This window comes from Episyrphus balteatus, chromosome 3 (assembly GCF_945859705.1).
Source record: "Episyrphus balteatus chromosome 3, idEpiBalt1.1, whole genome shotgun sequence".
NCBI classification, from domain to species: domain Eukaryota; kingdom Metazoa; phylum Arthropoda; class Insecta; order Diptera; family Syrphidae; genus Episyrphus; species Episyrphus balteatus.
The window spans coordinates 92,731,447-92,747,760 of record NC_079136.1 but is presented as its reverse complement, the minus strand read 5'-3'; the positions used below and the strand labels follow the sequence as shown (position 1 = coordinate 92,747,760).

General features: G+C 33.1%; 3 protein-coding genes across 3 annotated transcripts; 2 read left to right on the top strand and 1 right to left on the bottom strand.

Moving 5' to 3' along the window:
• Positions 1–2,081: 2,081 nt before the first annotated feature.
• On the top strand, positions 2,082–3,860 carry LOC129915888 (chromatin assembly factor 1 p55 subunit). The gene is made up of 2 exons (XM_055995587.1): positions 2,082–2,363; positions 2,427–3,860. The coding sequence occupies exons 1-2, from the start codon at positions 2,342–2,344 to the stop codon at positions 3,692–3,694; spliced, it is 1,290 nt and encodes a 429-aa protein (XP_055851562.1). The 5' UTR covers positions 2,082–2,341; the 3' UTR covers positions 3,695–3,860.
• Positions 3,861–7,250: 3,390 nt separating this feature from the next.
• Positions 7,251–11,136, top strand: LOC129915132 (protein arginine N-methyltransferase 1). Its single transcript, XM_055994597.1, has 6 exons — positions 7,251–7,260; positions 9,364–9,560; positions 9,619–9,739; positions 9,795–10,093; positions 10,148–10,335; positions 10,391–11,136. The coding sequence occupies exons 1-6, from the start codon at positions 7,251–7,253 to the stop codon at positions 11,085–11,087; spliced, it is 1,512 nt and encodes a 503-aa protein (XP_055850572.1). The 3' UTR covers positions 11,088–11,136.
• A 3,321-nt stretch (positions 11,137–14,457) lies between these two features.
• On the bottom strand, positions 14,458–15,926 carry LOC129914615 (nucleosome assembly protein 1-like 1). Its single transcript, XM_055993949.1, has one exon. It carries the CDS (start codon positions 15,770–15,772, stop codon positions 14,642–14,644), a length of 1,131 nt encoding a protein of 376 aa, XP_055849924.1. The 5' UTR covers positions 15,773–15,926; the 3' UTR covers positions 14,458–14,641.
• Positions 15,927–16,314: the final 388 nt, after the last annotated feature.

Sequence of the window (16,314 nt, the reverse complement as noted above, 5' to 3'; positions counted from 1 at the left end):
AGGATTTCGTTAACGAAATTTTGTATGGAAAATTTCGTTTCGCATCAGGAGCGTACTAGGCTTTAAGCCGTAAGTCGACTGGAATTTTTCTATGGGGATTTTCACTTCAGTCACCTGCGGCTTACGTTCACACGAGTCAAAAAGCTTAGCTGCACGACAAAAAAACTACTCGTGAAATGTCGACATTTAACATTTTCATTTTCTTTAGAGACTTGAAAATTTTTCGCGTACTTTATGGCAAAGTAAAAATAATTAAATACAAATCAGAAAATTCAAGAAAAAACATCACAAAATAAGTTTTACAGCAAAAAAAAAAATAAATTAAATTCCGTTCAAGATTTTGTTGTGCTATTTTGGTATGCAAAATATTGTTTCGCTATCCAAAAAAGTGAAATTAGTCTGTCGGCTATTACATGAAGCCTCAAGAGGCGCTCCTCTTTTCAAACATAATGAGTGCAAAAGAGAAAAAAGATGAAAGAAAAAATTATCCGACCGGAGAGTCGTGGGTCGAGATTCTGAGACTCTTTTTTGACGTTTCTTTCTCCACTTTTTCTTTTTTCAACATTCCCTTTCATTTTTTTTGCTTCTTGGTGCAATACAACAACAACAAATTTTAAATCAAAAGAGAAATGTCAAATTTGAGGCCTGTGCCTACGTTCTATAACTCAGTCGAGAACTTCTCGCATCGAAAAATTTTGAAACAAAAATTCCAAACGTTTCTCTATTTGGAAAAATAACCTGTGTCTGTATCTCGATGTGAGAAGCAGCCCTGTAAGTTTTTTATTCCATTGGAATATATTGGAAACTGTCAAAAAAAAGGGAAAATATTTTTACCTTTGGCCATAAAAGGTCATATGGACATAGTTTTACATTAAATATCCCAAGGCTCGGTAGTCCGAAGGAAGAGCATTAGGTCGGCGAGTGGAGGGTACCGAGTTCAAGTCACGTTTAGGACATGAAAATTTTTCATTTTTTTTCTTTAATATTCTTTTTTTTTATTTTGAAAATTTTAGTGACACAAAAATAAGTTAACGTGAACACATTTTCAGTAGTAACATCTCACATTTAATGCAAGTTTATCAATTTTTTTTCAAATATCTTACTTTCTCGCATCCTTTTTGCTTGTGAGAAATTTTGGCAGTTCAATCGAGAAATTTTCTCGATTATTTTCTTACAGACACAGTTTTATTCACATTTTTCCAGTCTGTCAAGCATTTTCATTCAGAAATGTTTCAAGGCGAAAAAAATTTTGTTTATAGAAACAAACGAATGTGAGAAAATGATTTTTGTGTCGATTCACATTATTTTTGTTCCGATTTGCGTGTTTCATGCGAGAAATTTCTCGATGCGAGAGTTACAGAACGTAGGCACTGGACTCAAGAGGCATCGTGTAATAGTACGCGCCTCACAGAATGATTATCAAAAGAAAATTAGAAAAAAGACTCAAGCCTCTTGAGGCTTCGTGTAATAGCTGACTCTGAAAGTAGCCCATCGGCAACAGTCGCAGTCACTCGTCGCTCAGCGATGCGCTCAAAGTTGAACTTTTTTCAACTTCGTCGCACGACGAATTTGACGGTTATGGTTTTTTCCTAATTTCTTTTTATATTTCTCAAGTGGGTGGGTGAAACTTTTTTTTTTAAAGCTTGGTACGCAGATCGAGCTAAATTTTAGCGAAGATAAAATTCCTATACAAGTTATCGATAATTTGTGATTCATTTTAGCTCGGCTAAAATTTTTCGATAGTTTGTATGGGAGCTAAAATTTATGAAAAATGTAAAAAAAAAACCGTAATAAACCGAATGTTTCATCAAAAAAACATTTTTTACATGTATATTTTGTATATGTAATTTGACAGCCCGTGACGCGACTGCATTTTGGAAACCGATTTTTTTGGTAGCTGTCATTTTAGTCGCCGAGCGACAAGCGACGCACATTCCGTTCACCTCTTAACTCGTGGTATGACCTTAAAAGTCTACAAAAAATATAACCCACTCTTTGAACACACCCAAACAAGAATGTGCCCGCGTTCAGGTTACAAAAACTCTTGATGTCGGCAAAAAAAAGCAACACACAAAACTCGCGGCTACTGCTGCATTTGCCGTAAGCCATTTTTCTGTGTGTGGAAATTTTTTTATAAATCTCTGGTTAATTATTATTCCATTTGAAAATAATTTCTTTTATTATTTTTAACTTCTTAAATAAACAAAAAGAAAATAGAATATATAAAATTCCATATATAAACGAAATAACCCAAAACGCTTCAAGGATTTGTGAAAGTTTCTTTTTTTTTTTCTATATTACACAAATCCAAGAGAATCTTTTTTGGCGGTAATCAAGAATAATGGGGGATCGTGGCGATAATGGTAAGAAAAAAAATTGTGAATTAACAAATTTGCAAAGTCTTATATTTATATTCATCTTTAAAGCTGAATCCTTCGATGATGCCGTAGAAGAACGCGTCATAAATGAGGAATACAAAATTTGGAAAAAGAATACTCCATTTCTTTATGATTTGGTTATGACCCATGCATTGGAATGGCCTTCTTTAACCGCTCAATGGCTACCCGATGTAACCAAACAAGAAGGCAAAGACTATTCCGTGCATCGTCTAATTCTAGGCACCCACACATCCGATGAACAAAATCATCTCCTTATTGCAAGTGTCCAGCTGCCAAGCGAAGACGCCCAATTCGATGGCTCACACTATGACAATGAGAAAGGAGAGTTTGGTGGTTTCGGTTCGGTTTGTGGTAAGATCGAAATTGAAATTAAAATTAACCATGAAGGCGAAGTCAATAGGGCACGCTACATGCCACAAAATGCTTGCGTCATTGCCACTAAGACACCTTCGAGTGATGTTCTTGTTTTTGACTACACCAAGCATCCGAGTAAGCCCGAACCAAGTGGCGAATGTCACCCAGATTTGCGACTTCGTGGTCACCAAAAAGAGGGTTACGGGTTGTCGTGGAATCCCAATCTAAATGGCTATCTGTTGTCTGCTAGTGATGACCATACCATTTGCTTGTGGGACATCAATGCAACTCCCAAGGAACACCGTGTTATTGATGCCAAAAACATCTTCACTGGCCATACGGCTGTTGTGGAAGATGTGGCCTGGCATTTGCTTCACGAGTCACTCTTTGGTTCAGTTGCCGATGATCAGAAGCTGATGATTTGGGACACACGCAACAACAACACATCGAAACCGTCGCATACTGTTGACGCGCATACCGCCGAAGTAAACTGCCTGAGTTTCAATCCATATTCCGAATTTATTTTAGCCACAGGGTCGGCCGATAAGACTGTCGCTTTATGGGACTTGAGAAATCTCAAATTAAAACTGCATTCGTTTGAATCGCACAAGGATGAAATTTTCCAAGTGCAATGGTCACCACATAATGAAACTATTCTTGCATCATCGGGGACCGATAGACGTCTGCATGTTTGGGATTTGTCGAAAATTGGCGAAGAACAAAGTGCAGAGGATGCTGAAGATGGACCTCCAGAGTTGTTGTTTATCCATGGTGGACATACAGCAAAAATATCGGACTTTTCATGGAATCCTAACGAACCGTGGATTATTTGTTCGGTGTCGGAGGATAATATTATGCAAGTATGGCAAATGGCTGAAAATGTGTACAATGATGAAGAACCAGAAATACCAGTTTCTGAATTGGAAACTCCAACAGCTTAGAGTTTGAGTTGTTTGCTTGAGAACAACCATATATTATATATTATTGTCGATTTAACGTATTTTTATATATATAAATGTATTCCTTAATCTAGTACGTATTGTTGTGGCTCGGCCCCTTCAAAATCCATTTCTCTGTGGATATAATAAATGTTTTTATTTCTTTCCATTTGTCTGTTTTTTTTTTGGTATAAATTTATTTGCAAAACAAAAATATATGTAAACCTTTTTAGATGTATTTATAGTGATTTTTTATCTCTTTTGAGTTTGTAAGTTGTTCTTATGATAAAATGTTACTCTTGCCAACATTTGGATCACTGTTAACTAGGTTTCACGTTAAATTTTCTTTGAAATCATTTTAATTTCGATTAAATTTTCTGAAACCTAGATTTATAGGAAGTTAGGGACGGATAATCCAAATTATAAGCAAAAATTTCATATTAACATAAAACAAAACGGAAACAACTTTTTGCTATAACTGCTTATGTCTTATGAAAAATTCGAGATTTCTAATATAGCCTTTAGGTATGTATCTGCTACAGCTTTTATTTTATTTTCAAAATATCGGTCGTTGTACTTGCAATTTATTTGATTCTTTAGATAAAATTCATAAATCTAGAATCTAGATATTGGACCCTGCATGCAAAGGCGAACTGGGAACATCATAGAAAATCGGAAGCGATGCGATGCTGAGAATTTGAAGAAAAGCTGTTGGGCACTAGAATGAATCTCCAGGGGAATTTTGGTTCTTTTTGGCAAATAAAGATTTTATTATTTTGGCTTTTGTGTGACGTGGCTTCTTAGTTATTATGAGGTGTCGCACAAGAGCAAGGGACATAGCAGACAACTGCATATGGGACATAGTTTTTTTAGAAATTGTAGAACACAAAATATGCTATTTTATAAGGGTATTCAAATTTACAATAATCTTCCTGATAATGTTAAAATAGAAACTAATTTATTAAGATATAAGCACTGTATTAAACATTTTGTAAAAAAATAATTATTGATATACGGTGTAAAAAGTTTTAAATAGCAAGATTGCTAAATAAATTATATTAAACCTTAAACCTAAACATAGTGTGAGCAGATAACGTAAGTGTTTCGGCTAAATTTTAGCTGTATTTTTTTTTTTTTAATTATTCAATGGTATACTATGCTTTAAAGCCAAAATGATTATTTGAACATTTTTCTCAACTTTCAAATTATGGATATTAAAACGTTTTCGCTCAAAATTAAAATCGGTTTAATCTTTTATGAAAGAGTCAAAAACCAAGACCAATAATGGTCCAAAAAAATATATGTTTCTTGTCGAAAGCAGGACCTTTTTATTATGTTTTATTAGGCTCTTTTTGTTTTTGGAATGCGAATAAATAAAAAACTTGATTCTATTCTTTCACCCAACGTTTCGTAAGAAGTCCTTACTTCTCCAGGGGATTTTTGTTCTTTATTCAATACTTTTATTAAATCACATTATACTTGTTAATACTCCGTATTGCATTCTCCCGACAGCACTGACACAAATTTAAAATAAATAACAAATATAAAATAAAACAAGCAAAATAAAATTATTAAACTAGACGAGAAAAGACATTTTAATTTCAGGTACTTCACTTTATTCGCATTCCAAAAACAAAAAGACAAAAAGAGCCTAATAAAATATAATAAGTAAGTACCAACAAAGAATTGGTCAAACACATACAACAGGACTTTTTTTGTTGCCACAGTTGCACATTTTTTCTAAATCAAACCCTTAGAGCCGTTTTTGAGAAAAAGAAGTTTTTCCATTTTGGATCGTTAATTTTGGTCCTAAAAATATTTCAATCTCCCCCCACCCAAAATCCTTAACTACAAACATTCAAGCAAATCCCTTCAGTTAGTTACAAATACAGACAGAGGTGGCCTATTATAGAATACGAAAAGAACAGCAAAACAACGATAGCCAGGGGCAGGGACCCTATTTTGTTAAACGATTAAACTATTTCGTTATCGGTCAAACGCGAATTCTTATCGTTTTATTTCAACGATACTCGTTAATCTTTATGGTTGCCATTTCCCTATCGTTTGAATTTCTATTTCGTTTAGCTGTAATATTTTCACGTGTCGTTAGAATGCATGTAAAGCCTGTGGTACGCAGTTCGAAATAAATTTTAGCTCCCATACAAATTATCTTAGGTTTACAGCCTGGTACCCAGTTCGAGCTAAATTTTATCCGAGATAAAATTCTCACAAGTTATCAATAGTTTTTTTAGCTCGTCGAAAATTTTTCGATAATTTTTCGGGCTGGAAAATTAAAATAAATGAAAGCTTATTTTTGGTCTAAAAAACATTTTGTATACTCTTTCACAAAACAATTGCGCTAGCCAGAAAAAAATGTTTACTTTTGTACTTTTTCAAAAAGTGTATGTAGCTTTAAGGCTTGGCCACACTGGAGGGTATGCGGTAGCGGTACGGGTAGCGGTGAGGGTACTTGTATGAAAAAAATTCCAAACTGACACATCAACGTTCAGGTGTGGAATTTTTTTAGTACAAATATCGTTACCGCTATACCGCATACCCTCCGGTGTGGCCAAGCCTTTAAGCTTCAAAAAAATATTTTTTCGGTTCAACTTGGTCAAACGTCTTTTTGTTTTACATAATCGCTCATTGTCGTGGCAATCGTTAACTTCACTATCGTTTACTTGCCGCTCGTTATTAGGTAATATACCCCCTTTTAAACGATTTTAGGCAAAATTTGTCAGGGTGAGAAGACTTGAATTTCTTGTACCAAAAATATTACAGAGGTGCGTTCTTTTTCTAACAATAGTCAACGATCGTTGTTATGTCAAAAATTATTGTTGAAGTGTCATTGTTAGAAATCGTTGGATTTTTTACAAATCATTTAGGAACGATTTATTGTTAGAGATTGTTAGACTGTCAAACCACCAGCTAAATTTCTTTTGAGAATACTTTTATTTCCATTATTATAACAAAAAATTTTGTTTTTTATTCAAAATAAATTATCTTTCATCAAAAAATTACAAAACCCTCTTTTTATTTTCATTTTTTCCGCTTATTTCCAAAAGAAAAAAAATCTTTGTGTTCGTTTTGTAAACAAAACATCCACTTTGACACATCAACAACCTCATGAATGTTCAACTCATATCATGGAGGTGAGTTGGAAATAGTTACGATTTGTAACTATTTGACACTTCAAAACGAGTTTAGGAACGATGTTCATCTGTCAAATAGTTACAAATCGTAACTATTTTGTAGTTTAGGAACGACAAAAGTTAACGATAGTTAACAATAGTTAACTATTGTTAGAAAAAGAACGCACCTCAGTTCTCAGACCAAAAACAATTACCAGAAATATCAGAACAAGTTGGGAGGAACAGTCCTCATTACTCCGAAATAAAATTTCGGACACACCAACAACATGAACACAGCTTCCAAAAGTGACAAATTCCTATGTCAAATTTGACATTTATTTTGTTTTTGCTGTTTTTTTGAATTCTGATTTCTGATAAAACACGTGCAGAATTTTGTTTATTAAATATTTTCCCACAAGTTTTGCAAAATGAATAAAGGTAAAACAAACAACTTTTAAAAACATTCTTTAACTCAACTTTAATGTAATAAAATTGAATTAAAGGTATCTAACATTAAGAATAAATAATAACACAAATTAACACAAATGGAGCAGCATGATGGTGGCTAACATTTTTTTCAACTTTGAAAGACTACACTGAAGGTGTAAAAAATAAATACATTTGAATTTAATTTAATAATCTTGCGGGTTTTTTCTGTGTTCTTTTCTGAAAAAACACAAAGGACCGCTTTTCCACTTAAACACTAATTTAGTTTATTTCTAGAGGTTAACTTTATTAAAATGGAAGAACTTATTTAAATAGACCTACGCAAGAATAGGTGTGTTTTTTATTACGACCGGGCTAAACTGCAAAAAAACGCAGTCAGGGATAAGCAATTTTCATGTTAAATACAACAACACCTTATACTAATTTTCCACCTACCCTGAATCTGAAATTTGTTCTAAATCTACCTCGGATTTAGAGTCGGTGAAAACGAAGTATTAGCCTCTCGACTTGGAAAAGCCCGAGGACTGAGGTGTTGCATTTTATTTAATTTTTTTTAGCCTAGTCGTAATCAAAAACACACATAATGATAGTGGTTCTGCGCCTTAGGAGGTGGCAAAATACAAGTACCTACCGGGACGAAACGCTAATTTTTTGTTTGGACTAAAGGCCATAAAAAGCTATTTTAAATCAATAATTTAACGAGTCCTATTAAATATAGTGCTTATTCTTATACTTCACTGATTTCAGTATTATAGAGTTTGTATTATAAAACCAATCTTCTTCTTCTTTAATACAAATATTTCTTAACGATTTCCAATACAAACATTTTCGTATACAATATTTGAAAAGAATTAAAAACCAATAAAACTACATCAAAAATTGTCTGATAAGTGGTTTACGTTAAGAATAATAAAATAAAACGTAAAAGCAAAAACTACGAAAACAGCCAATAATTTCAAAAACCAAAATAAAATTTAAAAAATTATTTTAACGGGAAATGTTGAATGTGATCTTTTAAAGGAACGATTTTCCAACCAGAATCAACAAACATTTTAGAAATAGCTGATTTAACTGGAGAGAAAAAAAAAATTTTTATTAATGTTAAAAATTTCCCATACAAATTTGTATGGGGAAAGTATGACCCTAGGGGCACGGGTTAATGACCTCCAAACATTTTTTTTGTTAAATTACCTTTATTTAGGTCCTAAACTTTCGATCTAGGGGGTGTCTCCCCCGATAACATCACTTTGGGAAATAATGGACACCCTTATGTACATGTACATTAGGTGGTTAATGTTGAGATAACATTTCCCTAATTTCTTTAGATTTTTATTCGACACCCTTCCAATCCCCGATTTAAAGTGAAATTTTAATTTTATATGGGTTATTCCAACAGCCGCGCGGATTTTACCGGGAGACTAAGCAGTTGAAATAAAAATCCGCAAAAATTATAGAATTTTTTTTCGCTATTTAAAACTAATAAATATCCATCCGACGTGGAATTTCGGAAAAAAAAACAATATAAGACCCACCTTAATGTGCATGCATATGCATTTTTTGATATTCAAATGCATTAATTTGGGTAATTAAGCATTTTGATTGGTTTGAGCATAACTCCACACTTGAATGTGCAAACCGTTAGAAAACGCGATGGTGTTTACTGTCGGTAAACGTCACCTACACCCTTTGCCTCTGTCTATAAGTAGCAGTTGCATCGACGTAACAGAAAAGTTCTTCACAGACGGTAGCAAACAACCTTCAACCTGTGAAATGACCACATACTTGACGATGCTAAAAATACTGCAAAGTGTTAAGGCTTCCTCAGACGATAAAAGATATCTGTGGTGTTTGGTATAAATATTATATGGAAATATGTATTTAATTTAAAGCTTTCAAATGTCTACTAAAATGTGGTTTAACAGCTTTTGAAAGTATTAAACATAATAAATTACAGTCACCTCTAAACGCAATTATACTGTGAGAAAAAAAGATGTATGTATATCTCAGTTTTTGATTTAGAACTCTGTGTTAGATTCTTCGAATTCTCGCGAAAACACGCTAATATTATATAACGTATGCTATGAATATTTTTAGAATTTGAAGATTCCGATTCTGATAACTACGAAGATGAGGAAGACGAAGTCGACGAAGGGGAGACTACAAAATGTTTATTTTGTGTTAACCAATTTCCCTCAATAGAGCTTGCTATTCAGCATCTCGATGGCAGTCATAAAATCCAATTAGCAAAACTTAAAGGAAAATTCAACATGGATCAGTACTCTTATATAAAAGTATTTTTTGAATCTTATCTCTGAAAACTAGCTCTTTCTCACCTCTTTCTTTTTAAAGTTCATAAACTATATTCGAAAAGAAAAGCCATCACCAGAAGACATTTTATCAGCCAAATCGGTAATTTGGAATGACGAAAAGTACCTCAAGCCAGGGGATTATGAATCATGGCTTAGTTATGGTAAGAATTCAATAAAATATACATACATAATTTATAACCACCTCTATTTTTAAAGATTTTGAGGAAATTGTTCCTGATGAAACCGTAAACCAGCCAACAGAAACAATATCTGTAGAAGAATACAAGAAAATGCAAAAAATTGTGGCAACTCTGTCTAATAAAATAAAGGACCATGAACGAATCCTAGAACACGCTGCCGAGAGTGTATCAAAAATGCGTACAGCATACCATAGGCTTGTCGATAAGGAAACTGTTGAAAAAGAAAGAAACTGTGTTTCTTCGGTCTCTGTTAAAGCTGACGAAAGTTACTTTAGCAGTTATTCACATTTTGGAATTCATCATGAAATGCTTTCGGTAAGAAAACTTTAACAAACAGTAGCTTAAAAAAAATCTCACTATGATATTTAGGACACAGTAAGAACAATATCCTATAGAGATTCCCTTCTAAAAAACAAAGAATTTATCAATGGCAAAACGATTATGGATTTAGGATGTGGAACTTCCGTCCTATCGATATTTGCTTCACAGGCTGGTGCCAAGCAAATTGTAGCTGTGGATAACTCAGAAGTAATTTATAACGCCATGGACATTGCAAAGTAAATACTTAAATAAAGTGGTTTTTCTTTTACTTACTTTTCATTGTCTTTATAGAAAAAACAACATCTCGAATATTTCCTTTGTGAAAGGTCGTCTCGAAGATACTGCCCTGCCTGTAGAAAAATTCGATGTGATCATATCTGAATGGATGGGATATTTCCTTCTTTTCGAAGGAATGCTTGATAGTGTAATTTATGCTCGTGATAAGCATCTCAATGAAGGTGGGCTTCTTATGCCCAATAGGTGTACCATGAGTATTGTGGGCTATGGCGATGAACCCCTTCATAATAGACAAATCAAATTTTGGGATTCAGTTTATGGTCTGGATATGTCGGTGATGAAAAAAGAAGTCCTTCATGAGCCTTTGATAGATGTAGTTAATTCCGAGCATGTCTTAACAGAACCAAATGTTATTGCTGATTTGGATTTAGCTACCGTTACTGTCGATTACTCAAATTTCACTTATGATTTCAAACTACAATGTACAAAAGCTGGACGATTAACTTCGTTTGTGGGATATTTTGATACGTTTTTTGGTGGTTTACCAAATCCAGTGGAGTTCAGTACATCGCCGTTTGCTGAACCAACACATTGGAAACAGGTTGTGTTCTTTTTGGAAAAACCAGTAGATGTTTCAGTGGGAGAAGTGGTGAGTGGATCATTAGTTTGCCGAAGAAGCAAACAGAGTATGCGATCGTTAGATGTAAAAATAACTGCTTTTGGAAAACAACAAACTTACTACTTAGATTGATAAAAGTGTACACAAAAAGTTTTGATGATATGTATATTTTTTTTTATTAAAACAGGTATTTAAAAATTGTTTGTTTTTTTATTAATTAGTAGATTACTTGGCCAAGTTTTTCATTGGCCGGCTTTTTATGCAGGAATGAATTTCCAGTGAATTTCGAGTACTACAAGGTTGGTAACGAAGGTCGATTTTAAGTTCATATACCAAATTTCAAATTGTTGACTTTCTTTCATTAGGTATGTAAAACTGGGTATACTGTATTTCAAGTTTCAATATTTTTAAGGTCTATGGAGGCTTTGTTCTTCGGAAAACATTTTTCGATGACTGCTAATTGATTTAACAAATATTATTTTATAGCTTTATGGGTATAAAAATAAGAGGATTATGAAAAAATTGGCAAAAAACGGAATACAGGTAAAAGAGAAAAAAACATTTAGTTAATTTACAAAAAAGAAGGAACATATTTTGAATGGAATATAGGTAGTGTTCTTTCACAAAAAATGTCGTTATTTTTAAAAGAAATAGGCGGACACTTCTATCGATTTCGATTGTTATTCACTCAAGGATTCACTCATTCTCAAAATCAAATATAACAATTTAAATCGCTTCTACTAAATTGTGAAGTTTTTTTTTACCTGTGTTTGTTCATAATCAAATACTATTTTGTTTGTTTTTATTTAAAAATAAATCAATTTTTTGGCCAAACGAAGGCAAAAATGATCAAAATCAGTTTTTTGACAGATCTAAATAAAAAAATTCGCACGACTGGGGTCGCACGTACTTGCTCTTATGGTAAAAGTTACTCTAATGTTAAATTGTTTCATTGAAAAAAATAAGGGAAAATTTAATATTTGCACGGAATTTCATAAGTGGTGCAAAAAAAAATAAAATCTGTTTTTATAAATAATTAAATACCGCTTTAAATGATCTTTTACAAAAAACTAAGTATGCCATTTAATTTCTTGTATAAAATGGAATTTTTAGAAAAAAATTTTCGAAAATCGTTAGAGCCGTTTTAAAAAAAAATAATTTTTTATATGTATATAAAAATTTTCTAACATTTTTCAAAAAAAAGTTGGTATGCCATTTTGAACAAATAATTAATTTACACATAAAAACAGATTTTCAAAATTTTTCACTGACCCGTTTCCAAAAAATTGATTTTTCAAAAAAAAAATTAAATATTTTTTAAAAATCCAAAAAGGTGTTTTTTGAAAATTTTTTAGATTTTTTAAATAATTTTTGTTTAAACGTTTCTGTATAAAAATTTTAGTCGAAATATGTTTCGTCGTTTACGAGAAATTCATAAATAAAAAAAAAACGTTCTATGGCAGGTACCGTTGATAACGGTACAAAAAATATTTTTTTTATTTCCAAGAAAAGCTTTTATGTGTTTAACTACACACAAAAATTTTAATCAAAATCGTTTGAGCCGTTTTTGAAAAAAATTAACTTTTCTATTTCCGTTATATGACAGGTACCGTTAGTTTTGATCCTAAAAAAAAATTTCAATTTTTCCTCTAGGGAATCACCCAAAACTGTTAACTACCAAGTTTTAACAAAATCACTCCAGTAGTTTAGGCTCTAGCTCGAGGTACATACAGACAGACAGACAGACAGAATTGCCGGACTCACTTTTTTGGCATTCTCCATCATCGTAATGTCATGTAAAATTGTTATCTCAAGTTCGATTTTTTTACGAATCCTAAACTTGCCCTATAGTACCTATACCGCAAGTAAAAATAAATTGATTTTGGTACCAAACGAAAAAAACCCCATTATAGCGCCCCCCTTCACTTGCGTGTGCCACCTAAGACAAGATATTTCTTTGCTGCAACCGCCCTCTAGATTAAACTCGATAACTCCGGGGCGGAGCATTGTTCTCCGTGCGCTCCACATGACCTAGCCATTTCAGGCGATGCATCTTTATTCTTTACTTGACTGGGTTAGTGTTCTTGTACAAAAAGTTCGATGTTGTCACCTCATCTTCAATCATCATCATGACGTCGCATGGTTGTTTTTTATGTATCGAAAACGAAAAACATTTTCGCGCCTGGTTTTCTGTTTTTGACTCAAACTTATAAGAACACATTTACTTTTTTCCATTAACTGCTTATTTTAATACTTTTTTTTCAAGTTAAGCCAGTTTTTAGGAAATTGTCTCTCTCTTGGCTAAACGGAGCAGAATAGCTCCTTTCCAATTTGTTTTCATGTTCCAAGGCTTAGCTCTTGATCTAGCCTTTTTAAACAAAAATAAAGTTTTTAATATTTTTTTCCGATGCAGCAAAATAAAAGAAATTAAGTTGGGTAATTTTTCCATTTTTTGGAGCTCAAATTCATTTTAGAGTTGTTTTTTTTTTCTTAATTTTTTTTTTAAATAATATTTCCAAATTTGTGTATAAAGAGGAGAATCGGCGATTTCGTTCCATTATAGAAAAACTCTGCCCCGTATATCAAGAAACTAACCATGATTTTTTGGAGAGGTGTACTTTGAAATGCAAAAAAAGAAGTGCAATACAAAATAACTCTTGTATCTACCATTCCGGAGTCCAAAGCAGCCCAACGTCTCACATAGAACATTTTTTTCATTGCATTTTTTTCTTTTGAAAGATCAAATCATTGCAATTTTTTCCCTGAAACGGCCCCAAAACGCGCTCAAGTATTTTTCTCTTTTTCAACTCTTCGCCCAGCCCTACGATAAAATTTTAATGAATTGCTCTTTAATATTGACTGTAAAGTGTACATTTTTTTTTCGGCGTCGCGGTGGTCTCAATATGAGGTAGAAGGATAACAAAAGCCTCCCACGCTACGTCTTCACACTCCATACTCTACTCTAGTTTGATGAACCCAAAAAGACAATCAACTGATCATTAAAATAAAATGAACCACACCTAGAATTAGTATACATACATAATAAGCAAGAAAATCATCAGAAAGAATCTTCGAGTACATTTTATTGCTCTTCAAGTACCATGATTCATTGATTTTTATTATCAATGAGATCATAGTTTTCAGTTTTTTGATTGATCATTATCATTATTAATCAAATAAACATTCGCTTCTTATAATAACAGCCAAAAAGAAAAACATCCCATCGAAGATCATAAGAAAACAATAGCAGCAGTTACCTATTTTCCAAAAAGTTACAAAAAATTAAAAGAAAAGACAAATTTCACAGACAAGAATATCCATTTATTTAGAACATTTAGACAGACTTATTCGTCTGTTATATATTTTTTTTCATTATTTCATTCTTTTTTATAGAAAAATTGAGTTTTTATTTTTTTTATTCTGGACATGGAATTCAATTCTTTTTACCAGACTTACAAACAATTATAGTTTAAATGTGATTTAATGCATTCTTTTGTTTTTTTTTTTTTTTTTTTGGAAATAGATTTTATTATAATAATTAAACGAAATATTATCACGATATTACAAAGTATGTGATTCGACCACACACATTTCTATAATATCGGAGAAATGCAAAACGAAAATAAAAATTTTATAAAAAAAATACATAATAGAAAAAATCTCATGAGAACTCTTATCGGTCCATCTTACTGATTGGGACAATCATTTGGACTTTGCTTCTTTTTGTTTCCACCAGTCTTCTGCTCGGGAACATCATCATCACCCTCGTCGTCCTCTTCATCTTCTTCCTCCTCTTCATCATACTCATCACCATCATCGTCTTCATCATCGACAATATCACCAGTATAATAAAGAACAGCCTTCGGAATGATGCGAGCCCTCAAGAAGTGTCCAATTTCGAAATCTGTTGCCAGAATTCCTTGAGACTCTTCGTCAACTTCGCTCTTATCATCTGGAATCTCTGGTGGCTTGAAGAAGTTAAAGAACGAATCGTTTGGAACCTGTTTGGTGATGGTCCTGACAGCACCACGTTCCTTATGCTTTTGCTTCTTGCGGATGGTCTTGACAGTTAGATTCATTCCCTTTTCCCAATTGATGTTGCAGCCCTTGCACTTGTAGATCTCGGGTCCCTCGAATGAGAAGGGGTATTCCTCTTCGATGGCGGCCTTTAGGAAATATTGTTTGGTTAGGATCGGATTGGAAAAGTATTCGTTTTTATCAAAGTGGAATTCAAGAGTGTACGAATGCTCCTGGTCCTCGACGTATTTGATTTGGATGTCACGAAGCTTCTTCAACAAAGGCTCATCGTGTTCCTGCACCATTTCCGAAAGGATTTCGGTATTCCTGAAAATTGTTAGCCAGAAATTTGGGATACCTTCGACATCTTCATCGAGTGCCGGTTTGATTTCCTTCATTTTCAAGGAAATATCCTTGACTTTTTCGGTAATTTCCAAATCATCGGCTTCTTTCCATTTGGGTGTTTGTTCTGGGGGATCGACGCCTCCGGCAACAATTTCCTTTCGCTTGTCGAATAATGGTTGATATTTTTCATGGTATTTCTTCTCGAGACTATAGACTTCCTCGTAGAATTGAGCTTCCAATTCAAGTTGTTCGAGTTGGATGTTTTTAAGTGCAACTACACGATTTTGGACTTTTTTGGGTAGCGACTTAACCATTTCGTGCAAAACTTGACGACGCATTACGGAAGACATGAAATGCGGTGGATGGCATACTTGCAGTAAATTCTTGTCGTCGGTGTCGCTATCGTTGCCGGACTCTACTTTGGCCACAGCTTTGGATGAATCCTTTTTGCTCATTTTTTCTGGATTTGAATGGATTTCTTTGCAAGAAATGCTTTAATTTTTTTTCTTTGTAAAAATTCAGAGCAAATAAGTTTAATTAGAAAATGGTGAGTGGAAAACGTGCTGCCTACCGAAAGAACCAAAAACGTAAAGACTGTCAGTTGGGAAAGTGGAACGTAATGTGAAAAAATTAAAACGCAGTTGGAGAAGGAGGTGTTTGGAAAATGGAAGTAGACGAAATAAATGGAAGAGTTCAGTTCAACAACAATATTTTTTTGTAGGAAAATATATTCCTTTGATTTGCGGAGTTGGTTTTTTATAAAATGAGACAATTTTTATTTTAATCTTTTTTATAACATTTAATTTATTTAACGCCAAACCAAATAAATTCGTTCCACTTCAAAACTTTAAGCCTAGTAATTTAGCTGAAGCGAGCGAAACGAATTTTTCCATACAAATATAGCATAGTGAAATCTTGAACGAAAAATTACGTTTTGCTTTTTGTTTTTTTTTTTTTTTTTTTTTTAAGCGTAGTACGCAGCTGAAGCGAAACGAAA

Coding starts and splice junctions, on each gene's coding strand:
- LOC129915132 (XM_055994597.1), top strand. Junction 9,561..9,618: donor ATCAGTACTCTTATATAAAA/GTATTTTTTGAA, acceptor TTCTTTTTAAAG/TTCATAAACTATATTCGAAA. Junction 9,740..9,794: donor TGAATCATGGCTTAGTTATG/GTAAGAATTCAA, acceptor CTATTTTTAAAG/ATTTTGAGGAAATTGTTCCT.
- LOC129914615 (XM_055993949.1), bottom strand. CDS start 15,772: ATGAGCAAAAAGGATTCATCCAAAGCTGTGGCCAAAGTAGAGTCCGGC.
- LOC129915888 (XM_055995587.1), top strand. CDS start 2,342: ATGGGGGATCGTGGCGATAATG. Junction 2,364..2,426: donor GGGGGATCGTGGCGATAATG/GTAAGAAAAAAA, acceptor TCATCTTTAAAG/CTGAATCCTTCGATGATGCC.